The 24788-nt window shown below is 43.1% G+C and overlaps 1 protein-coding gene across 9 annotated transcripts in view; it reads right to left on the bottom strand.

Annotated features, from left to right (window-relative positions):
• PTPRT (protein tyrosine phosphatase receptor type T) overlaps positions 1 to 24788 on the bottom strand; it is a 487791-nt gene that overhangs the window by 111210 nt on the left and 351793 nt on the right. For all 9 annotated transcript variants that reach the window (XM_071446915.1, XM_071446913.1, XM_071446918.1 and 6 more), the window contains exons 10-11: positions 18181 to 18382; positions 14078 to 14180 (exon numbers count right to left, since the gene is read on the bottom strand). In XM_071446915.1, coding sequence (XP_071303016.1) covers positions 14078 to 14180; positions 18181 to 18382 — 305 coding nt within the window. The remainder of the gene's footprint in view (positions 1 to 14077; positions 14181 to 18180; positions 18383 to 24788) is intronic.

The following is a 24788-nucleotide window of genomic DNA, read 5'->3' as shown; positions in this document are numbered from 1 at the left end:
GCCTTAGATAGATAAATCCACATCAATTTAATAGAAGCTTTTTAAAGTTTTTGACAGCTTGGCTGTAAATCACTGATAAAAGCACCCACCATAATGGGCCACAGCACAAGTGTTGTCTGCAGAGGAATGAAAGGTGCCCTTATCACCAGCTACAAGGTAATTTTTTAAATGATGAGTTCCCTATTCAGTGTGAAAAAAATCAACATTCCCAGTCACAGCCCATTGCTGTGATGGAGATCTCTCTGTTTGCCTCAGGCTTCTCCCTTCCCTGATCTTGAGGTGGGGTTTTTTGGGTTTTTTTTTTGGTTGTTGTTTTTTGGGGTTGTTTGTTTGTTTTTTTGAGGATGGACTGAGACAATACTTGTCCACAAATTAAGACCAGTCTCAAAGTTTGAATCCAGGATGCACAGGAATATGAGGAGGAAAAGCTGAGTCAGAGCTCTCCATAAAGCATCCAACATCTGGCCCATGCACTTTGGTGTCCTGACACATCAACAAGGTGAAACATTCACTACACTCTTGATAATGAGAGGGTAGGAAAAGGAATATAATTTCTTTGTAACCTTGCAGTGATCCACTCACCTGAATTATTAAAGCTTAAAAGGAACAATGATTCAGCAGCTGAGTACTCCCTCTGGACCAATCTTGTTATTAAACTTTCCTTCACATCTTATAAAGATTTAATATATTTTCATTTAACACATAAATTTATTATCAGCCATATATTATTTCCAATATTATTTTCTCCCAGGGAGCAAAAATAAGTGGCAATTAGTACAGCTTGATCTTGTAGTGCTTTTTTTTTAGCAGACTACTGCGAGCTGGTTTTGTTGTTCATCCTACAGAGAACAGCAACTCCCCACCTCTAGCTCAGATGAACACATCCCTTCCAGAGCAACTCAGATAGGCTACAGGAAATAACAGAGTAGTGATTTCCTTGTTACTGCTTATTTTAATTCAAAGAGTGAAGGACAAAAGTGACCAAATGAAGGAAGGATTTGTGCCTCCCCATGTGGGATGTAGCAGCTGACGTGGAGCTGGAAGTTGAATTTCAGGAAGGAAAAGATGCAGCTATTCCAAAAAGGCCATCAAAACTCATGGAAACAACCCCCAAATACTGTCTGACCTGCACAGAGGTGAAGAAAAGGCATCAGTAGCACATGAACAGGGACAAAGGTACAATAAACAAAGGGACCAACAATCACTTCAGCTTCTTTCCCCTTGTGTGCCACCCAGGACTCCAGCTATAGACACTGAGCACCAGCTTTTTTATCATTTGATTATTCCATTTAACTTGTGATCCTGTTAAATTTGGTTGAGCCAAAGTAAGTATATCTGTATATATCCATGAAGGTTCATCACATTTATTCTGACAGTATGGAGCCATCTCCCAGGATACTGGGATGGGAGAGGGTTTGATGTGCTGCCTGACACCCACATTTAGAATTCAGATTAGCCATTGGAAGTGCAGATGCTTGTTTTATGGCCAAGCTGCCTTCAGTGATGCACACTGAGACACAAGAGTAGCATCAACATCTTTATTTCCCCTTCTTAAAGATATTTAGATCAAAGCCTGAATTCTGCCACAGAGACAGTAAGAAATGAAATAAAGGGAATTTTGAAGAAAGGTACTCCATATATCAGTACTCTGTATTATTTACCCTAAAAAATGCTGACATTAAACTGCAAATAGATCCTTCTCACCATGTGCCTCCAGCCCCACCATGAATCTGCATATGGGAGATTTTGTAAAGAATTCAACCCAATCCAAGTCTAAAAAAGCTTTGTATAACATACATTCCCTAAAATTACAAATCCCAAGGGATAACTGCCAGAAAAGGCTGATGCTGACTGCTCTGAGCACCCACTGCAGCACTGCTTCCCTTGGGCTCCAAGGGTGAATTTCCTGGCCAGGCACCTCCTGCAATCAAATGTTCAGGCACCCAAGAATCAGTTCCCCAGAGAGCTTCCAAGTTCATAAAGCTTTCTGGGTGCCAACAGGTGCCAATATATTCCTGAGAATTGAGTTGCTGCCTTCACATATTCCAAAATGTCACCCTCAGTACCTCCAGTAGAATTTTTAATCAGAAGCTCTGAAAGTAATCTACAAACCATAATGAACTGTGTTTCACAGCCACCTAGGACACACTGACAGGACCCAGTGCTCTGTTCTGCAATTTTCTGTCTATTTAAGAACAGATTCGAAACACATTAAAATCAATTAAAGATTGCTGCTGTTTCCATTGCACTCTGGAACAGCTCCATGCAGAATACAATATGCTGAGGTGAAGGTTTGCTTTCAATAAACAGTTTCATGCAGCAAATAGGGGGAGAAAAAGAGATTGTTCTACAGTGTCATCTTCTGGAATGTGCTTGGCTCTTTCAAAGACTCAAAAAGTAGCCCATGAATATTGGGCTGCACTGCCAGCAATCAGCTTGCTCACATCTGCAAGGCATTCACAAAAATAAAGCTGATAATAGTGATGCTGCTTGAGGAAATAGTCTCTCGTATTGCAAAGTTATTCACACCAGAGCCTTCATTTTGGAGTTATTTTTGCATGTTCTTTTAACAGCCATTTAAATTAAACAACTCTTCTACTATGTTCACTAAAGTTGAAGAATACCCAAAAAAAAAAAGACTCAAATTCAGCCAAATTTGTAAAAAATGGCATAGGAAGAAGAGATGGTAATTACTGCCATTGCAATGAAAAAAACCTGCTGAGATAGAGCCAACAATAATGAAATCCATTTAATAATCAAGAAGGCTGGGAAGAGAGTCTCTTCACATTTTCTTCCCCTCTCATATTCAGCTCAGTGCTCCAGATTTACTACTAGGGCATGTCAGACCCTGAAATTCATGAAACAAAAGGTAACGATTTCACACTTGGATAAAACCATTTGGAGTCACCCTTTTCACACAGGCATTCTTTTACTGCTAAAATTTCAGGCTTTGTTAAGTTTCTCTAGTGATTGGAATGGGCTCTAGAAAAAGTGAGGATGTTTAATGCCTGCATGGCCCCTGTGCAGGGGACAGGGATGGGGCTGTGCTGTCCCCAGCCAGCAGCAGGAGCTCTGCTTCAGGAGCTGTGCACTGTGTCAAGCCTGAGGAAACAGCAAACCCTTAGCAAAATGTTTGTATTTGCAGAAAAGCATCCTGCCAGTGGCACTCTAACAAATACTGGTTTTTTGGCCAGGATGCTTTGTCTGAAATTCCTTTGCAGTCTCACATACAGCTCCCACAGCTGACTGAAAAAATGAAAACTCTGTTGGAAGGTGTCTGTGTAGGGGGGGATTGTTTGGTTTGGGTTGGTTGGGGTTTTTGGTGGTGGTTAGGTGGGGTTTTTAGTAAAAAAAGTGCCAGTGTAATGTGAAATATTCCATGGCCTTCGTAGGTTGCACAGGTTTTATCTGGCAGACCCCTGAGGTACAGTATTTATCCCACTGTTGCAGATATATAAACAGTGGCATGGGGAATGTGACTCTGTCTGATATCACAGTATCAGCTGTATGTAAACAAATCCACACTTTCCTGTCCAATATTCCTCCATCCACCCACCAGCCAATATGTCCTGTCTAATGGAGTCTGGAGTATCCAGGCTGAACACATGCTATTCCTACCAAATCTTTCAAATCAGGGGAAAAAAAAGAGAAAAATGTGACTTCTGAGCATCACTAGAGATGTGACCTGCAGTGATAAGGGAGGAGCTGGGAAAAAGGAGTTTGGAGACTGGCTCTGTCTTAAAATTGCACCACACAAAAGATGCAACAGAACCATAAAGACCACTAACAACATTGTGCCAATAATTACTGATTAAACAATGCAGCTCTCAGCAACCTGGGATAGGGGAAGTTGGAACCAGGTGAACTTTAATGTCTCTTCAACCCAAATCATTCTGTGCCTCTATGATTCTACATGTGCACACCTAAACACCCCTGTGTGTACCTACACATGAATAAGTCTATTAAAATCAATGTTTCCAACCTCATAAAGTTCCACCCACCATGACTCTTTTCTGACTGAAGATATGGAAAGATATCAAAAAATCCAAATATTCCCATGTAGCTCTAAGCAAGTCTGGCCATCACCACAGCCCCTGTCCACAGCAAACATCAATGTGGTGCCATGCACAAAACCTAAGGAGCTGTTCAGAACACAGCTGTATTCACTGACCATAAAGAAGCATTTGTGTACTTAAAGGGCCATTTTCTCCAGCTGGATCATTTGCCTTAATAAAAGATGCAATTCAGACTTGCAGAAAGACCATCCCCAGCCCACCAGAACGCTGCTCCTGCATCTGTTTACTTGTACATGTGTCATATTACTTGTACTCTCTTAAATGCTTTAAATTCTCTAGTTAATCTTCTGGAAAGTAAGAAAAAAAATTAATTAAAAATATTAAAAAAATTTAAAAAAGAACCAGAGAGCATTTCAAAGCTCTGTGTTCCATTATCTCAATCATCTCCATAAGCCTGACCTGGCTTGCAACCCAGCTTGGCCATAATAGCTGCTGCTCCCTGGTGGAACTGGCCCAGTCTTTGCCTTAATAAAAGATGCAATTCAGACTTGCAGAAAGACCATCCCCAACCCACCAGAATGCTGCTCCTGCATCTGTTTACTTGTACATTACTTGTACTCTCTTAAATGCTTTAAATTCTCTAGTTAATCTTCTGGAAAGTAAAAAAAAAAAAATAAAAAAAAATTAAAAATAGAAAAAAAATTTAAAAAAGAACCAGAGGGCATTTCAAAGCTCTGTGTTCCATTATCTCAACCATCTCCATAAGCCTGACCTGGCTTGCAACCCAGCTTGGCCATAATAGCTGCTGCTCCCTGGTGGAACTGGCCCAGTCCCTGTCTCCAGTTCAATGCTGTTTTCTGCTGGCAGATTAGAGATAATGAGTGCAGACAGATACAGCTTTCACTGCAACAAGAGCTGATGTGAGTGGCTTTGGAGGTGTCTCTTCCCTTCTGAGCCACCTGCTGTCTGTTTAATCTACAAAAAAAACGCCAAACCCCACCTCTGTTTTGTTAATGCTGCTTTGTACTAGACAGGCATTGCTGACTGAGGTCCTGTCATCCTCAGCAAGTGCTGGTTTAACACCAGGAGGATTTTTCAAGGACAGGAAGAGCCAAAGTGGTTCTTGAACAACCTGCAGGGCAAGGAGAGACCATGGCAAACCCTTACTGGGACTGTCCAGCACCTTCTGCCACACCTTCCATAAAAGCAGCAGCTCAAACAAGAGGATGGGGGTATTTGCATATATTCTCTCTCAGAATTAATTTGGGTTTTTCCAATGGCTTCCATCAAATTAGGCTCATTTGGATGCAGAATTAATCTAGCTGGGAATTCAAGCCTCCTCTGCCTTTTCCACAGCCACCATGCAGGGAAAACCCACACAGAAGAATCTGATGTTTTTCTTAAGACAGAACACTAGAAATCACTAGAAACATAATTCTATTGAGGTCGTGTCTGTTTGGATATTTTTTAAATTAAGAGACTAAGAAAAACACCAGGAAAAAAGAGAGAACCTGCTCTGTTTACAACCTTCTGATAAACTTCATTACTCAACTACTCCCACTCCTGAGGTAATGTGCAATGATGATGAGCTCTCCTGGGGAAGGCTAGCACAGATTTTCAGCACCTGAAGCTGCAGGAGTGTCCACCAGCTCCTTTCCACCTTTTCTAGACATGTTTTGATTTTCAGAAAGTGCAAAATTGTCATGCTTTTGATACCAGGGAGAAATCTAAAATGGTGCCTTCACTACAGGATCTCCTGCCCCAGAATGAAGGGAAATTGAGGATAGAGGGAGTGGGAAAGTCCCAAGGATAAGAACAACTCTGCAGCAATTCATCCATAAACACCTCCCACCCCCACCACAGTGGGAATGGGATGGATTTAAACGTTAGGAGATTGTGTCTGACAATCCTGTGGTCCACCAACTCCCTTCAAAACCCAGAGTATTTTTTACAAAAGAGCAAACATTACATATAGGCTGTGTCCTTTGGCAGAAAAAAGCCCTCAACCTGCATCAACATCAGCTCCTGCAGCTCCTCAGGGACCTGTCAAGGTGGGCCACAAGGGAAATTGGCATTTCCTCCTCTTTTACTCTTTGACTTTCCCACTAGAAATACTGCACATTGTGCCTCTCCCCTTGCACCATGACTGCTTTGAATGACACCAGCCCTATTTCCCCTTCCTTTTGCACTGCAAGCAAATCCTTCACCCTTCCTGGCTCTGCCTTTTGCTTTGGAAAACCACAGTGCAAGGAAAGCTGAAATTATGGGCAGGCAGAAGAGCATCATGGCTGCAGAGGTTTATTCCTGAGAATTGTCTGGCTGCATTTATGATAATCCCTTCATTCCATCTGCATCCCACGCACTGGTGCAGCAATCCCATTTTCTAGTTCCAAGAAATTATGCATTCATTATGGAGGAAATTAACACCTCAAAGCAAACTATAATTAGGAATTCTTCAATTCAGTTTATGCTTTTTCAATTAGGCCCTCTATAATTTTAATCACGGGAGCATTACCATGTTTCCTGAATTTATATACCTGGAGTATAATTAAATCCTGCAATGCCTTCCTGCAACAGCAAAGCAGAGCTTGCTCATCTTCCCTTTTATTGTGTTTTTCTGTTGTTATAGACACACCAAGGGGCACCTGCCTGTGTGGATATCTCCTGCCATGTGCAGCAATGAAGGAAGGGCCACTTGTCCTCTGAACTCAGCACCTTCACTCCTGGGACAGGCACTGTCCTTCCTGAGGGGGGCACAACTGCCAGGGGCTTGTGCTCAGGCTCATCCCATTTCATTTTAAGTGCCTTAAGGAGCTGCTTCAATTAAATAAATCATCCTTGATGATCCTCCAAAAGGGCCAAGGTCCTTCCTGTGGGCTTCCCACCCCTGAGCAGCTGTGGCCAGCTCAGCTCATTCCACCAAAGGGTCTGAGCCAAAAGCTGTCACAGGCTTGGCACTGGGACACCTCCTGAAGGCAGAGTTTATGATTTTTGAAGTATTTTGTGTTGTTTGTTATTACCCTTTCCTTCTGTGACAACAAGGAAGGGGCACAGTGGCTCTGAGAGCTGTGGAGCAAAGAAATGTCTTGGGAAAAGGAACCCTCCAACTGGAACCATGGGTATTTTCCCCTGTTCCCTCATCTAATGGGGTGACAGACTGATGTGAGGAAATGGTCATCAATTTGTGAATATCAGCTTAAAGCTCAGAATTCATTAACCTGTTGGTTTCTGGAATTAAATCTGGCAGTTTATGTATTCAGCATAAAAGATTTATGCAAAAATTCTCCTTTCTCCTACTCAGTATCCTCAGGTCTTCACAAGACCAAAAACTGTTAGCAAACATCTCCCTGTAGCACTAATAAAATGCTGCTTGGCAACAAAGAATTTGCTCCATGTGTAATTTGATTGTTAGAATATTATCATTCAAACAGACACCAATTTTAAGGCTTCCCTCTCCCATTTCTGCCCACTGCCAAAGCTCCCTGTGGAATGGTCAAAGACACAGCAGGTCCACCAGGCTGTGAAAATGGCCATGGTTTGGATGGCTGAAAAATGGTAAAAGGCAGATTTGTCCCCTTTAGGGGGCTGAATTTCAATTGCACATTGTGCTGATCCAGTAGGAAAATGCAATTCCTGGACCAGATGAGAAAATTGACCCACAATGCCCTTTAGCCTCACTTCTTGGGACTCAGACCTGAATCTAAGCCTCTATTCAATGAATTCTGCCATGTTACACACAAATCTAAATATTCCTTCCTGATATTTATGGTTGTACCTTACACACCTGTATCTACATTTTGCTTTTCTCCTGATACAATAAGCAAAGCACCTCTAATATTCATAATAATTGCAAGTACTTAATGCCTTTCACTCAAATTCTCAATTTCTTTCTCTCACATTCACACACAGTTGGAGAAAATGTTGCTCTGGTTTACCTCTAAGAAGAAACTTCTTTATGTACCTCCAAACTCAGCTAAATTGAAGACAAAGTGTCAGGCAGGAGAAACTCAGCTTGAATGATTTCAGAACAATATCCCTGAGGTATATTATAGGAGATGTTAATTAACACAGATAACTTGTCTTATAATATCAGAAGCCTAGATTGATAATCTCATTTCTCATTAAATACAACAAAATTAAAAGATGACATTAAATACTACAAAATTAGAAGTGACGACTGCTTCCCCTGTATTGAATCAACTCATGTGATGCAGACATTTAAACCCAGAAAAGGCAGACCAAGAATTTTCTTTTCCAAGTACTAAAAATGTGCCTTTCAAGGGAATCTAACTTTCTGAATTGCCAAGGGTATGATAATTACACCCTTAGCACCCTTTTTATTGTTTTGCTGCTCCTTCACTCTAGTCATTATTTTCATATACAAGGTTCTCTTCGTGGGAGTTTTAAAAACTAGAAGCTGCCAGCCTTTTGTGGCATTAATGAATCAATTATCAGCAGAACTGCCTGAGGCAGGCTGATGTGATGATGCCACTGAGAAGCTGCAGAGCAGAGATCCGAGCAGCACTGCTCCCTCTGTACGAATAAAGATCTACAAACCAAAGTCACCAGTGGCAAAGCACAACAAAAGCACCAGCAGATATTGGGAGTTTAGAGTTTCTCCACCACAGAATCAAGGTCACTGGGCTTGCAAACCACTCCTTTGTAAGGCTGGGGAGAACTACTGTGCAGTAAAGGCAAAATCAGACTAAGGATGTAGGGAGGGGGGTGCAGGGAAGGCAGGCTCAGGATGAACAGGTAATGCCCAAAATCACAGAAAATAAATTACCTGGAGATTAAATTTCAAGCCTATGGCTCCAGATTTTCTCCATTTTTACTTTGTTGCTGATAGAAGGACAAGTTTTAGCTGCTTTCAGTTCTCTAACATAAGATAGAAGCAACAGCATGGCCCTTCCTTCTAGGAAAGTTTTACTCATTATTGCATGTAGGAATACTAAGTGCATAGATACATCCAACAGGATTCTTTCCTGGGAGAATAGCTTGAGTATAACACCAGTAAAACCCCACTGTTCCAAGGTGCTTTGTAAATAACACTACAGTTGTCTTGTCTTAAATTTTTTAGCATCATGTATAACAAAATTTCCCTTTATTTCATGCTTGGAAAATCAATAATCAAATAATAACACTCAAGTGTAACACAAGGCTGGGTCTATAGAAATTAATTTTTTCTCCTGGCTGGCTGTTGATACGAAAATATTTATTTCACCTTTGCTCAGTCCTTCTTAATATATTTTAAGTATTTAAACTCTCTTCTCTTATTCAGATTTATGTATTTCCTTTAAGATGTAAATTAATAAACTGACCCATGTGTACCTCTGTGCTGGCAGCGCACAAAAGAATATCACAGATTTACTGACACCTCTGAGAACTGCAGGAAGAGACACCAAACCCATATTGCTCCAACAAAAAAGTTTTCTATTTTCTGAACCCCACCCCAAAATAATTGCAGGCTCTTCTCGAACGTCCTTCTGCAGTGTCCTACAGCTCCACCAGGCAGAGCAGGGTATTGACAAGGCAATCACACCTAAGGGGAGCATTTATCTAGGCTCTGAAATCCTCAGAACTAACACATGCTCTGGAAATTTGATTTTCTCCATAACAGTAGTACAGCTGGATTGACAGAACCAACTGTGTGTTAATAAAGCAGATGGACCTTCAAATATCCAGCACACAAAAACCAGCCTGTGGACATGTCCTGCAGATAAAACCCCTCAGAGTGTTATTTCCAAGCTGGGAGTGGGATATAAATTCTCAAATTGAGGTCTAAAGATGTCATATGTGAATAATCTATGAAGGACTAACTCAGCCCTCCTGACAATAACAGATTCAAAGGCAGAAATATCCTCAAAATCACATTGGAGGCTTTCAGGAAAGAGTTGAGGAGTAAAGATTGAGAACACTTGCATTCTTCCTTCCTCTTGTGAATGTATTATAGATGAATGTCAGCCTCCAGCAAATCAATCATAGCACCATTCACATGGTTTAGATTGATATAAGAACACCTAAAAGTTATTTTTAAAGGGCAATGTGGAGTCAAGCTCTGCAGGTTATACCATGAAAAATCAAGGCAAAAATGAAATGCCTGTGCCACAAGAGAGAATATTTCTGCTTGCTGAGGCTTCACCTTTCTTTTGGCAATAGGACAAAATAGATCAAAGAATATCTAAGTTTATATTAATCCTATTAGGTTGCATGGAAGAGTTCTCATTGTTATCTATAGATCATTAACAACACTGAGTTCATGATCGTTACTTTTATAAACAGCCACATTTCAATTATTTATCATGAGCACTGGGGAACATCAGAAGTGTCTTAATGCTGAAAGTGACTTTGGATTTGGTGTAGCTCCATTTCAGACGAATGAAAATACAATTAATCTTATTTTAAATATCCTTCTGTATTATTCTGAAGATGCTCTTGCAGCCCATGCTCCATCTCTGTGCTACAGCAGAATGAAATAACTCAAGACCAAGTACAGATATTGCCTACAGTCACACCCCTACATGCTCTCCAATTCACCATCCCCTGAACAGAAGAGAAAATATTAGAATAATTACTGTATATTAATTGTTTTTCATCTTCCTGTTGCCCTGATTTTTTTAAGATTTTCTAAGCCTTCTGATGTTTTCATTCTTGTAGCAAACTTTCTCACACACTTTCTGTAAATAACTCATTGTTTTGCATTCATTTATGGAGGAGGAGAAATTTGATGGACTGTTGGTTTGTGCAGCGTCATTGGAGAGGTGGCACTGTCACCCTCCAATCCACTGTCCCTTTTGGCAATCTATAAATGTTGGAGTCAGAAATTAAACTTCCCTTTTTTCTTCACCTTGAGAACAGCGGTGTGAGATTGTGCTCTTTCGTGTCCTATAGCGACATCTTCCCAATTTGGAAGGACCATAATAAAAACCGGAGAACTGCAGAACAGAAACTGTCAGGTTGATGGGATAAGGGGTTCAGCTATTCCTGCCCAGAGAAAGCTCTGAATAGCAGAGCTCTATAGGAAGGGGTGAGGGGAATCCAGACTCCTCTCAGGAGCTGCTCAGCCCCATCTGAGGCAGGCTGGGAGATGAAGGATCCAGGATCCATGGTCACATCCACCAGGGAGGCCAGGAGAAGGCTTCCCACCAGGATTTCCACTGGGCAGGACCCTGTGCACATCTCACTGCTGGGCAGGGAGGTTGCTCAGCCCTTGGTCTCAAACCTGGGCTTGCCTTAATGCCTCCAGCAACTGGGCAGAGCATGGCAGCCCACCAAGAGGGAATTCATGAGGGACATAAACCCCACACAACCAAAAGGTAGAACACCTAACCAGGCAACAGCAAAGAGTATTTGATCTCAGCTGAATGAATAAAACACACTGAGGAGGAAAAACCACCTCGTTCTTGTGTATTGTGGGTGCCCAAAAGCAGTTCACAATAGGTTACTCGTGTTATTTCCCACTGAGGGAATGGGACCCATTTCTGGAAATGGTATTTTGAGAGAATTTCACAAATAGGGTAGTGTGCAGAACAGACTAAAGAAAAGGGAAGAGGATAGGAAAATTGAAGCTTGAAATAACTGGATTTATTAAGGTTATCCTAAGAACAGTCTGGATGGTTCTACAGGGGAAGAATTCTGAGCTTGTCAGAGTTAATAAAAAGCTAAAATTCTCCCCAAGAGTCCCTCCCCCTTATTCCTCCTGCCCTTCTGCTTTTCATACACACATCTGTAAGTCAATGAAATGGACTCATTATAGGAAATAATTTTATCACTTAGATGTGGCATGTAAATATTGCACTTTCTGCAAACATGTGTAATAGGCTACGATGCAATTAAAGAAATCACAGTGAAAATTTATAAAAAAATCTCTACCAATTTTATGTACAGATGCATTTGCTGGAAAAGACATTATTCACTGAATGCAGTTAAAGTGCAGTAAATCGACTTTGAGAAAAATCACAAGACTTTCCAATAAAAAGACAAAATAGCAACACTGCTAAGACAGCAGGTGGTAAAACGAGATACAGGAATGTTCCCCCATATAAAGAAATAAAACAAAACAAAGCTGTGTGATTTTACTGCTCTTTTCCAGCAGAAAAAAAAAAAACATCACTAAAGGACTCAGAAAATAGGCTCCTAAATTTGCTCATATGGAGTACCAGAGATTGAAAGACAAACTTTGAAATACATTACTCAGAAAAAAACAGAGAAGGGATGCTGCTTACTCTTAAAGAATGGATTTTTTTTTTTTCATTTGAACTTGTCCACACAATTTGGGGCCAAGCCACAACACAGCTGGGGGACCACCAGCTGATATAGGATATTTAATTAAATACAGTAGTTTGCATCTGGAGCAATTTGCTCCTGAATACTTAGTGGGCATCCTTCAAAAGCATAAAGAACCTGTCAGTGAGATACAGAAACCCAAAATGAAAGCAACCCATTATGAAAGGGGGAACTATGGTGTTTTTAAAATAACACCCATGGGAAAAAACTTCTCTTGTGAAAACTGGAAGTTAAAGCTTGAAGATCCCACAGGGAGGTAATGAACACCTGCTGGACTTCCCTGCAAGGCAGGACCCACTGTTTTTATAAGTGATTCCAATTGCTGCTGTCAGCAGATGAGCCTGGCAGGATGAGTAGTGGCAGCAACAGGTAAGGCAGTGTGGGCTCAGAATGGAAATTTGTTCATCTGTGCTGGTGCTTTGCACCAAACACAACTTCACTGAGATGGAAGAGAGTGATGAGTACAGAACTCAAATCAGGGTTACCTGCAGGTAACCTCAGGTAACCACAATCACTTTACCTGCAGGTAAAGTGTCTCACATCAGCATGTCACCATCAGCATGTCACCATGGAGAGCAGGACCCAGCTCAGGCAGCAAGGCTCCCTGCAAGGTGCCCACTCTATGCCATGGGTGCCTGGGCAGCTTCCTGCCCCTAAATGACCAGGGAAGGGATGGCACCCCTGTGCATGTCACTGGTGAGGTCACTCCTTGAGTCCTCTGTCCAGTTCTGGGCCCCTCACTGCAAGAAAGACCTTGAGGAGCTGGAGAGTGCCCAGAGAAGAGAATGGAGCTGGGCAAGGGGCTGGAGACTCAGTCATGTGAGAGCAGCTGGAGCTGTTTAACCTGGGGAAGAGGAGGCTCAGGGGAACCTTCTCCCTCTCCACAACTCCCTGACAGGAGGGGGCAGGCAGGGGGAGTCAGGCTTTGTTCCCACATGGGACAGGACAAGAGGAAACAGACTCAAGATGTGCCAGGGGAGGTTCAGGCTGGACATCAGGAGGAATTTCTTTGCAGAAAGGGTGGTCAGGCAATGGAAGGAGCTGCCCACAGAGGAGGTGGAGTCACCATCCCTGGAGTTCTTCAGGAAATGACTGCAGATGGCACTCAGTGCTCTGGGCTGGTTGATGAGGTGGGGAGTGGTAAAAGGTTGGACTCGATGGTCTTGGAGGTCTTTTCCAACCTTAACGATTCTGTGATCTGTAAATCCTCTACTCTGCAGCAGGATCTGCTTGTCTGTGCTAGCAAAGCCTCACTAAATCAAAATTCCTTTTTTCTGGACTTCATTGCACAGCCAGCCCAGCAGCACAGCTGGATTATGAATGAGAAGTGAGAAGTGTGTAATCCAGAAACTGAGCAAATACCTCCACAAGCATTAAAGACAAGACAGGCACTCCTAGAATAGTTACCAGCAGGCCCTGTTCATCATGGAAGAGGGGGCAGGATGGAGACCTGGAGCCTCCTCCACCCTCATGTGGGGATCTTCAGCCTCCAGCTCCACATCCCGCTGTGCTCCAGCACTGCAAAGGCATCTGAAGTGATGCTGAGAGGGTAATAACCCCAACAGTGCCTGCAGCAATCCTTCCTGGAGGTTAACAGCGGGAGGCAAGCAGGCTGAAGCATTCATGAAAGCAGAGTGTGAAAAGCAGAATCAACAGCTGAGTTGGCCTTTTAGTCAGCGCCTGCTTTCAGCAGCTCCATTATCAGAGGAGAATGAGAGAGGAGTGCGGGAGGAAGGAGAGGAGGGAAGTGTGAAGAGAAAAGACAAAACACCCACCTGACAGGTGCTCCCCGGGACTGAGCAGGTTTCAGCATGACAGTGATGGTGGTGTCAGTCTCGTTGAGGGGCGAGTCCGTGTCGTACTCCGGCATGGACGGGGCTGCAGCAGAGCAAAGAACGACTTCATTAGGCACCTGTCCTTGGTAGGGATGGCAATGGAATGGTATATAAAGTGTTATATTAACATTTGTCACATGGAATATCAAAATACTTCCCAGCCTTATGACCAGAATGATAAAAACTGCTCTAATATTTGTAAGAGCCAAAATGAGAGATGTGGGACTCCAGGGGCTCTCCAAAATGCAGTTTATTGTATACAAAACGCAGTTTATTACATCCAAGAGGTTACAGCAGTCCAGGGTCGTGGGTGACAGAGGCTGTGCCTACAGCTGTCAGCTCCAGCTGCAGGCAGCCCTGCAGACCCTTTGGTTTTGGTTACAATGCATTATAGACTTTTCTTTGGTTCTACTGTATTAAGATGCTCAGCAATCTATACCTTAACTTTTATCTATAGCCTATCATAACTACTGTAATTACCATATTCATATTACTGTTCTCCAATCACTAACAGTCAGTACATTACAGTTTAAGCTAGAAGTTGTTTTTCAGTTTTCTTGCAACGGAAAATTCTGAGACCTTTTTTCTCTTTTTGCAACATCTGCTGACTTGTTTGCCTGTGCTCTCTTTCTGCTTGGTAAAATCATCTTGTTTGGGGTGGGTTTATCCTTTGCTCTAAGTCATAAAAACCCCTTGTAACTAACACACCCTTTGCCTCCTTGGTTAGCCAGTGAGACTGGCTCAGCAATTCTTTTCTTCTATATCAAAACTTGCTTCCATCTCTATTCCTTCATCAGACTCTACATTCAAAAAAAAAAAAATCTTTCTCCTAAGCACACATATCTGTGAGACTTTCTTGTAAAACTTCCATCCTTCCCAACAAATATTTGTACACTCTTTCTCCATTCCAATTAAACACCAATCAGGCAATCTTCAAGCTGGCTCTGAAAATCTCATCTCAAATTTTTAAGACTTTGTAAGGCCTCGAGGTGAGGAAAGGAAACTGCACAGACACTATAAAGAAACCCAAACTATTAGGATGAGTAAATCAGTGGCAGAGCTAAAAGTACCCCTGAATCTTTTTTCCTGCTATGGTCAGTGGATTTGCCCTCTCACATTTTAAGAGATTTTAATGCACATGCTTAAGCTGTGTTCCCTTGATTAGCTGGAGGGTGCGCTAGGTAACACAAAAGATGAAAAGAGAGGAGCACAAATTAGCCAGGTTATTTTTGCACCCAAACCCAGGACATTTTACCCTGGTGTTTAAGTGCAGCTGACTCACCAGGCAGCTGCAGAGATCCCAGTGCCACCCTGGGGCAATGCCCAGCCACCCCCATATCCCTGATGTGTTCCCCCCAGCAATACAGAAACCCACTGAATAAAAACCCACTCAGCCAAACTCTAGTTTCTCATTCTGTTTTGTCATCTTCTCTTAGGACCATTCCATGAAAGTAGGACAGCTTTCCTTAGGAAATATATTTCACTCATTACTTCTTCCTTCCCCAAGAGCAGGAAACTGTTTGGGACAAGTTTTACTGCTGAAAACCTGAAGAGACCATGAGGTCAGAGCAGAACCAAATTTGTTCCAAAGATGCAGGTTTTGCTGAAATAAATTTAAAGTATAAAGCAAACAGAAGAATTCACACAAGTTCATCTGTAGCTCACAAGGGCAAGCTGCATTGTGGGGGATCCCATATTTAATCCTCTCATAGTGATTTCCACTGTAATCCTGTTTACAATCAGGATTTTTATCTAAATGCCTGAAAACTGTCAAGAATGGGGGCTGCTATTATCAGCTCAGCTGCTGGCTTCCCTGTCAATAAGCTGGGAAAGCATTCAGAGTGAATGTCAACTGCTTAAGAAGGATTTCTCTGGAATAAGGTGCTCTCCCATCAAGGGGAAGCAGTGACTCCTTGAAAGGAGACACATCCCCAGTGGTCCTCCACACCAGAGGTCACTGGAGATGCTGGAGATCACAGAATGGTTTGGGTTGGAAGGGACCTTAAAGCCCATCCAGGCCCACCCTGCCATGTCAGGGACACCTCCCACTGTCCCAGGTGCTCCAAGCCCTGTCCAGCCTGGCCTTGGGCACTGCCAGGGATCCAGGGGCAGCCCCAGCTGCTCTGGGCACCTGTGCCAGGGCCTGCCCACCCTCACAGGGAAGCATTTCTTCCTAACATCCCACCTGCCCTCTAACAGGCTAAAACCATTCCCTGGTCCTGTCATTCCAGGTCCTTGTCTAAAGTCTCTCTCAGCTCTCCTGGAGCCCCTCCAGGTATTACTGTAGAGGGCTGCAATGAGGTCACCCCAGAGCCTCCTCCCCTCCAGGGAAGCACCCCCAGCTCTCCCAGCCTGGCTCAGGGCAGAGGGGCTCCAGCCCTTGGAGCATCCCCGTGACCTCCTCTGGACTGCATCCAACAGCTCCATGTCCTTCCTGTGCTGAGCACTCCAGAGCTGGATGCAGAGCTCCTGGTGAGGTCTCATGAGGGTGGAGGAAAGGAGAAAAATCCCCTCAACCTGCTGGCCTTGGTGGCACAGCAGGAATTGCTGAGCCCCTGCTCTGGCCAGAGCGCATGGTGCTACAGCACAACTTAATGCACCCATAGAAACAAACACACACACACTGCTACAGCACAGCTGTCTTCCCATGTAAGAAACAAAAAAAATGCAGCCTCACAAGGACATTCCTGTCAGAGCAAAAATCCTTCTTCTCCCTAATAACCTCAAGGCTTCCTCTTAGAGCAAACTTAATGGTAATTTTCAAATTATTTGGAAAATGTATCAGAAGCTTGACCATGCAGTGAGAGAATCTAATGTCAGAGGCTACCCTCATGCTTGCATGGAGTTTGTACCCACCTATTGAGAGCCAGATATCTGGGAGATGGGGGGAAAAAAGTCAATAAACCAAGCCCAGTATGCACATAGCTGGCACTCATGCAGGCTGCTAACACAATTTGAGCACTTAGGGGATGATAAAAAGGAAAGAAACTGAAACAGAGGAGAAAAGGCCCCCAGAACATTGCTGTGGTTGTTTATTTCTCTGGTCACAAGGGAATGGAGTGCAAGCTGTGCTGTCCCTTCACAGCAGGGCTGCAGAACCACCAACAGCCCATGGAGCTGTTTGGACACTTAATGGCTTTAACTTCAAATGGTTCAGGGCTTGAGTGCTAAATGTGAAGGTTCAAACCCTGAGCAGAGGGAGGAGATGTGCTTTGCTTCCTTAAAATTTACCCTGTCACTTACTGCTCACAACTTGCTATTATTAACTGATTTTGAAATAGGGCAGTGGAAAATCTATACTGTAGTGCAATCTTTTCTACAATAACCAGCCATAATTTCAAGCATTACCAGTGTCCTGAATGTTCCAGATGTGTATTTTGACTTAACTGAAAAAAATTGTTAAAATAGTCCAAAAAAAAGCCAGCTTTTCTCTCTGTTAGAAAACCTATTTTAGTGCTATCAACTAAATGTTAAAATCCACATCTATCTGCCAAATATCCATTTTTTTATAACTGCCCTGTTTCCACTTTTTTTTCCAAGCCTTCTTTTTGCCATTGCCTCTTTATTTTAGTGCCTTTCATATTCTTATGTGCCTCAAGCCCTCTCTCTGCTCTTACCCATTAAAAAACCCAAGAAAAAACAGCTTTCCTCCCTTATTTTTAGTCTGTTTGCACTATTAATTCCATTACTTCATTAGATCCATTTTGGTACATCTTGAAAATAAAAACCATATTACAGAAGGAGTTTCCCCAGCCAGCCAGATAATGCTAACAATAATTACAATAAGGGTGGTTCATTTGTGAAACTAATGATGGTTCTCATTTAAAATGCTCGACAGATATCCAGGGATACCTAGGACAGCCACAAATTAACCCCTGTAATTGTAACCCAAATAAAGGTCTGTGGCTGCTTCAAAACTGTGCCCTATGAAGCTTGGAGAAACACTAAGCAGAGTATTTTTAATAATTTTATGCTCCAGCTTTGAGTCTAAAGCACAACACCCTAGATTTATTTTTTTTTTTCCTTCTTCTCCAAAGCAGTACCTGAGATCTTGGTTGCAATCCTGGTGGTGATGGGTGGCCCAAAGCCCTTGACCGTGCTGGCTTTGATGGTGAACGAGTAGGTGGTGCCTGGGTACAATCCCACAAAGAGGTGATGGGTTTCATTGCGCAGCTTGAAGACTTTCCCTCTCTGGCTGGACAGGTCAGCACTGGGATCCAGAGACCCAACGGCCTTGTATGTGATCTGCAAATGAAGAACAAGGACAGGAGGTGATCAGGGGGCCCCCTGCACTGGCCTCCCCCTGCTCTGCCACCTCTCAAGGCAGAATGCAAACACAAGGAATTTTTTCAGGGTTATTTCCGTATCTCCCATGAGCCGTTTTGCATTCGGGTGCTGTCAAACCAACATGAGAATTTTTCCAAGGTTTTACTTAGGGAAAAACTAATTTCCTCTCTCAGCTAAAGCCTCAGCATGTGCTGACTTACAACAAAAGATGTAAAGAGTTGCTTTATGTTCCCAAGTGTCACTATAGGACATGAAATAACATGACGTGGACACGCAGCTCTCTCAAGGTAAAATGAGAGTTTTTAATTTCTGACTCCAACATTTATAGATTTCCAAAAGTGACAGTGGATTAGTGTCACGGACACATTTTATGAAAAATTCTTTCCTTAGGATTTTTTCTCCTGAGAAGCCTCAGAAACAAAATGTAAACAATGGTTATCTGCTGCTGTGGAATGCAACAGGTGCATCTGGGATTGGCCCATGTTGGTTGTTTTTAATTAATGGCCAATCAAAGTCTCAGACTCTCTGGTCAGTCACAAGATTTTATTATAATTCCATTCTCTCCTTTCTTGCAAGCCTTCTGATGAAATCCTTTCTTCTGTTCTTTTAGTATAGTTTTAATACAACATATATATCATAAAATAATAAATCAGCCTTCTGAAACATGGAGTCAAGATTCTCATCTCTTCCCTCATCCTGGGACCCCTGTGAACGCCATCACAGATTGGAGGGTGACAGTGCCACCTCTCCAATGACACTGGACAAACCAACAGTCCATCAAATTTCTCCTCCTCCAGAAAAGAATATAAAACATAAGTTATTTACAGAAAGTGCGTGAGAAAGTTCGTTACAAGAACATAAACATCAGAAGGCTTAGAAAAACTTTAAAAATCAGGGCAACATCCAAGCTCAGAACTTCTGTCATCAAACCAGAGCACACAGCATGGCTGGCAGGATTTTCATATGCAAATCACCCGTGCAAGCCCCCACAGCTCATGAAAACCCTCAGTGCAAACATGGATACGTTTCCTTTTGGCAAATCATCTCCTCAAAAGGCAGCTGAAAACAATGGAAGCCTTTTTCTGACCAAAAAAGCTTTGGAGGTCTTTTCTAACAGAGAATATGCTGAACTGAAATAATATGTTTAAATGAAACAAAGCTCACCACATCTTTAGACAAAAACCCTTCTCTCTGTGGAGATCAGCTTCTGCTGTCCTGTCCCTGCCCTCATGCTGAGCCTCAGAGTGCAGATTTACACATGGTGCAGTCTGGTTTACACCTGGTTGAAGCCAGGAGTGCTCCAGACCTGGAGGTGTAGGAATGTCCCCCCTGTTGACAGAGTGACAAAACTCTCCTTTGTCTCCTTAAACAGGAAAAAAAAGTCCAGAAGTTTCTCTCCTGGATTAGGTAAAAAGGCACCTCACAGGCCTGGAGGATTTCACCTCAAACTTAAGGATGGCCAATTGGACAGGAGCCAAGAAGTCCCACCTGGGCCATTTACTAGAAAAAGAAGAGAACAAAGAAACCAATTGCTTTGGTGAGGTGTTTTACCTGGAGCAAGAACCTCTTGCACCTGGCTCAGTTTTTCTCTGTAAAGTTCTGTTATTTTGCCTTTTATTAAAACTTTTTTGTTTCCAACACTGCCGCAGAAGCCATTCTGCCTTCTAAGGTAGCTGAGCTATCTTGGGTGTGAAATAGACTTCCAAAAGCTTATAGGAGACCATATTTCATGGAGGGATGCCCTGAGTACACCTGGAGCTGGTGCCAGCACACCTTGAAACCTGCCTGAGCTCAGCAGGCTCACCCATGGCAACCCTCCTGCTGTACAGACACTTCAATGGAAGCTCATGACTTATTTACCAGCCAATTCCTTGCCTGAGTTCCAAATCCAATCCCAAGGCAGCTCAATTTCAGCAGAGCTGTCAATATAATGTACCATGCTCTGCTGCTCTCCTAACCTTTTTTGATATTATGGGATCCTCACTTATTTGTAATGAAACACTATGAATAAATCAATGTATGTTAATACATGAGGTCTTAAATTTTTTATTAAGGTCTCCACCAGAATCTAATTCCCAGCCTTTCTGAAAGAGCCTTTGAAAATCTTTAAGTCACTTGGTTTATGACAGGAGGAAAATGCTGCGTTTTGAGGAAAAATAAATATCCAGTGTTTAAAAAGGGAGGCTTCAATAATAACAGGATAAATAAGAGCCCAAGACTGATGTTACTGACACCAGAGAAGGGTGAGAGCATGTGAATCCTGTTATTTGGACAGAGAAGAACATTTAGACAGAGCTGACATCCAAGATAAGGCAGTGTAACAGAGAAAGGGCATGAATTAGACCAGCAGCAAGAAAGTACAGAAGCAGAACTCTTAAAGGAATTATAATTAGACAGCTTGCAGGTGATTTCATTGAAAACCAGCTAATTTTTCCAGGAATTACAATCTGGGTTTAATTTTTTATTTCATGCCAGACACCTGAGAAAGAGAGACCTTGGAGCACAATGGTTCTTAAAACAAACAAAAAATTAAAAACAGGAGGAAAATCTCTCCACCCACTGCCTTTCCCTCAGGGAGTCAAGAACCAGCATGGTATGGGACAGTATTCTGAGAGCTCTTATTGCATCAAGGCACTTCAAGGCAAGGGAATTTGTAAGACCATTGGAATTAAATTGGGAAACAAATACTTAAATCAAGAGCCATGAGCGTGTCCATGCCATAGCTAAACTCCAGAAAGAAAAATGCATTTAATTTAATGTTATGTAGGAATGAGCCCATGCAATCTTGTATGCCCTGATGGCACATCTAGAGCTAGAATAATAGAAATTCTATAAAACTACAAATGGGAATCAGCAAAATAGGAATTGGGGGAGAAGAAAAGGAACTTCCTACACCTGGGGCACTGAACAGCACATTCACAGGATGCCCGGGTCAGGCAGTGGCCTATGCAAAATCAGTGGTATTTATTTTCAAGCACATTATACTTGCTTTATAAATACAGTGAAAGATGCACTTGTCCTTGATCTCCATCCATATAAATAAATGTATTCTGCTACCTTCAGCAGTTCTAAAATCATTACAGAAACAGTTATTTTTCCTTATTAAAAAAAAACCTATCCCCTTAAGGCAAAAGAGCTACAAAAGCTTTGAAAAAGAAAAAAACACTAAAGAAAAAAAACTCAGTGATTTAAAAACAAGCAAAAAAACCCAGTCTTTATTTTTCTGTTGACTGTAGCAGAGAAAGACTACAAGGGACCTTAAAACAACCTGGGTCAACTGACAAGTAGCAGAGAAGGAGGCAAGAACACTTGAGACAATGTCCCCAATTTGATATTGTAGTGTGGGTCAATTTTCAGAGCAACTGCTCACTCAAATCAGACTTCAGGATTTCCCAGGGCTCTTTTCAGGATATATAAACTCCAGCAGAGAGGTTTGTGGCACAGCCAAATGTGAGTTTACCTTTTCTGCAGCAGAGTCTCTCCCAGTAGACACAGACCTTGTTAAACCAGGTGATGTGGGAACATTCAGAGCCACCCTTGTCCCCAAAACTGAACATTTGACTTTAACACATTAACAGTACCTGGATGCAGCACAGAGAACAGAAACATAGAGCAAAGCTGTGCATGTGTCCAGGGTCACCTGTAGCTATGATATTTTCTGAAAAATCCCTTTGCCAGGATTTTTCTCCTGAGAAGCTGAGAGGCCTCAGGAACAAAATGTAAACAATGATTATCTGCTGCTGTGGAATGTAACCAGTGCATCTTTGATTAGCCCATGTTAGTTGTTTCTAATTAATGGCCAATCACAGTCAGCTGGCTCAGACTCTGAGAGTCAGAAGCTTTGTTATCATTCTTTCTTTTTCCTGTATGTGCAATCCTTTCTTCTATTCTTTTAGTATAGTTTTAATATATCATTTTAATATAGTAGATATCATAAAATAATAAACCAACCTTCTGAAAGTCAGGTCTCATCTCTTCCCTGTTCCTGGAACCCCTGTAAACACCACCACAGTCACCCAGTCCAGCAGCAGAAATATTTAGGGGCTAATAAATGCAAATGGTTCAGAAACAGCAACCAATCCTTGCTCTCATCAGGGTTGAGCTCTTCTCTGCTTCCCTCAAGGAGGGCTCTGAGTGACTGGAGTGGGCAGGAAAGGGCACACAGACACTGCCAGGAGAGCGCCTGGGCTAAAGGCAACTGTTCCAGACTGCAATGCAAGATGTGTTCTATCACCATCCTATGGCAGATTATCTGTTGTCAAGTGGGCAGTTTGCCTTATCTCTCTCTGAGTGACCACAATCACTCCTCCCTCGGGGGGACATCTGCTGATAACAGCTATGGAATGTGCCTGCATGGCTGATAAGAACTACAGCATCCCATTGGCAGATGGGAGCCCAGAGGGAGGAGCCAAGCATTCCTACCTGGATAGAATCTGGAGCTTCTGGAACACCAGCACAGCTTCTGCACTGGATTGCCCAGAGGAACAGCAGCTGCCTCTTGCCCTGGATCTTCAGAGGCAGAGAATGCACCTTTCTCCAGGATCCCTGCTCCAGCAGAACCAGCCCTGGCACTGCAGGAGGGCTGAGCCACAATTCCAATGGGACTGTGCCAACAGCCTGACCCACAGGGTGTCAGGCTGGGTTCTGACTCTGGCACTGTTGGTTTAGTTTACTGCATTGTTTATTTTATCCTTTTATTTTCTTCCCTAGTAAAGAACTGTTATTTCCTGCTCCCATATTTTTGCCTGAGAGCCCCTTAATTTAAAATTTGTAGCAATTCAGAGGGGTCAGGAGGATTTACATTCTCCATTTCTGGGGAGGCTCCTGCCTTCCTTAGCAGACTCCTGTCTTTCCAAACCAAGACAGTAACAGACAACCCCTGCCAGCAGAGCCCCTGGCTGTGTGCCCACCTCTGGGAGGACTCTCCTCACCACCACAAGCACCTGATGCTCTCCAGGCTGCCATTTATAAAACCAGGGCTTCTACACTCCTCTACACAAACCTTTGTGTGGCTGAGAAGTCTGTGATTTCTGTAATTGCTGAGTGCTGCCGCTTAAGCAGCCAAACCCCAGGTGAAGCAGAGGAAGGAGCCCTGAAAACAGAGCTGTCCGCTTGGAAAAGAAGGCAAAATCTTCCATCTCAGCAAAAAACAAACAAGCAACCAATCATTTCTCGCTTCCAAGCGAGCTACCTGCTGCTTTTCAGCTCTGAGTGCTGCCCTGAGTGTGGATCAACAGCTGAGAGCTCTGTCTCAGGCTCATTCCTCTCTGGAGCTGCAGGCACAGCAACAGCAGCTGCCACTCCAGCTGCAGCCACAGCTGGAACTGCCAGCAGCATGTCCTGGGGCTGGCCTGGCACACAGCCCTGCTCTGCCACCCTCCTCCAGCCAGCAGCAGCTCCAGGGCACTGGGATTTCCTCACTGGAATAACCCAGAAGCGCCACACTCCTGGGGTTTGTGTGTACCCAGGGCCCTGGGTGGGAGGATTTCTCTTACAAAAATCAATGTATCACTTCTCTGGTCATTTCCATGGGTGCTCCACCAAATCATAGCTGGGTAAAAGGAAGGGAAGGCACCAAGACGTTTCCAGTCTTCACTGATTTAAACTCAATTTTCTAATTTCTAAAAGAGAAATTGCAGGGAATCAGAGAGTGAAAATTTTTTGAAAATGTCCTGGGGCTGGCCTGCCACACAGCCCTGCTCTGCCACCCTCCTCCAGCCAGCAGCAGCTCCAGGGCACTGGGATTTCCTCACTGGAATAACCCAGAAGTGCCACACTCCTGGGTTGTGTTCACCCATGTGTGAGAGAATTTCTCTTACAAAAATCAATGTATCACTTCTCTGGTCATTTCCATGTGTGCTCCACCAAATTATAGCTGGGTAAAAGGAAGGAACCAAGAAGTTTCCAGTCTTTTAAACTGATTTAAACTCAATTTTCTGCAGTAAGAGAAATTGCAGGGAATCAGAGAGTGAAAATTCTTTGAAAATGTCCTGGGGCTGGCCTGCCACACAGCCCTGCTCTGCCACCCTCCTCCAGCCAGCAGCAGCTCCATGGGCTGGGCACTAAGATTTCCCCTTGGGGATAACCCAGATCTGGAATAACCCAAATCTGCACTCTTGAGGCTCAGAATGAGGGCAGGGCAAGGACAGCAGAAGTGAAGTGCCACACTCCTGGGTTTGTGTGCACCCATGGGTGGGAGGGTTTCTCCTACAAAAATCAATGTTCATTTCCTTGTGTGCTTCACCAAATTACAGCCAGGTAAAAGGAAGGCACCAAGGAGTTTCCAGTCTTCTCAATGATTTAAACCCAATTTTCTGAAGCAAGAGAAATTGCAGAGAAGCAGGGAGTGAAAAATTTTTGAAAA

Source organism: Agelaius tricolor, unplaced genomic scaffold, assembly GCF_023055355.1.
Source record: "Agelaius tricolor isolate 1412-34295 unplaced genomic scaffold, bAgeTri1.0.p SCAF_23, whole genome shotgun sequence".
In the NCBI taxonomy this organism is placed as follows: Eukaryota; Metazoa; Chordata; class Aves; order Passeriformes; family Icteridae; genus Agelaius; species Agelaius tricolor.
The sequence above is the reverse complement of the archived record's forward strand: the minus strand, read 5'-3'. Positions and strand labels throughout refer to the sequence as shown.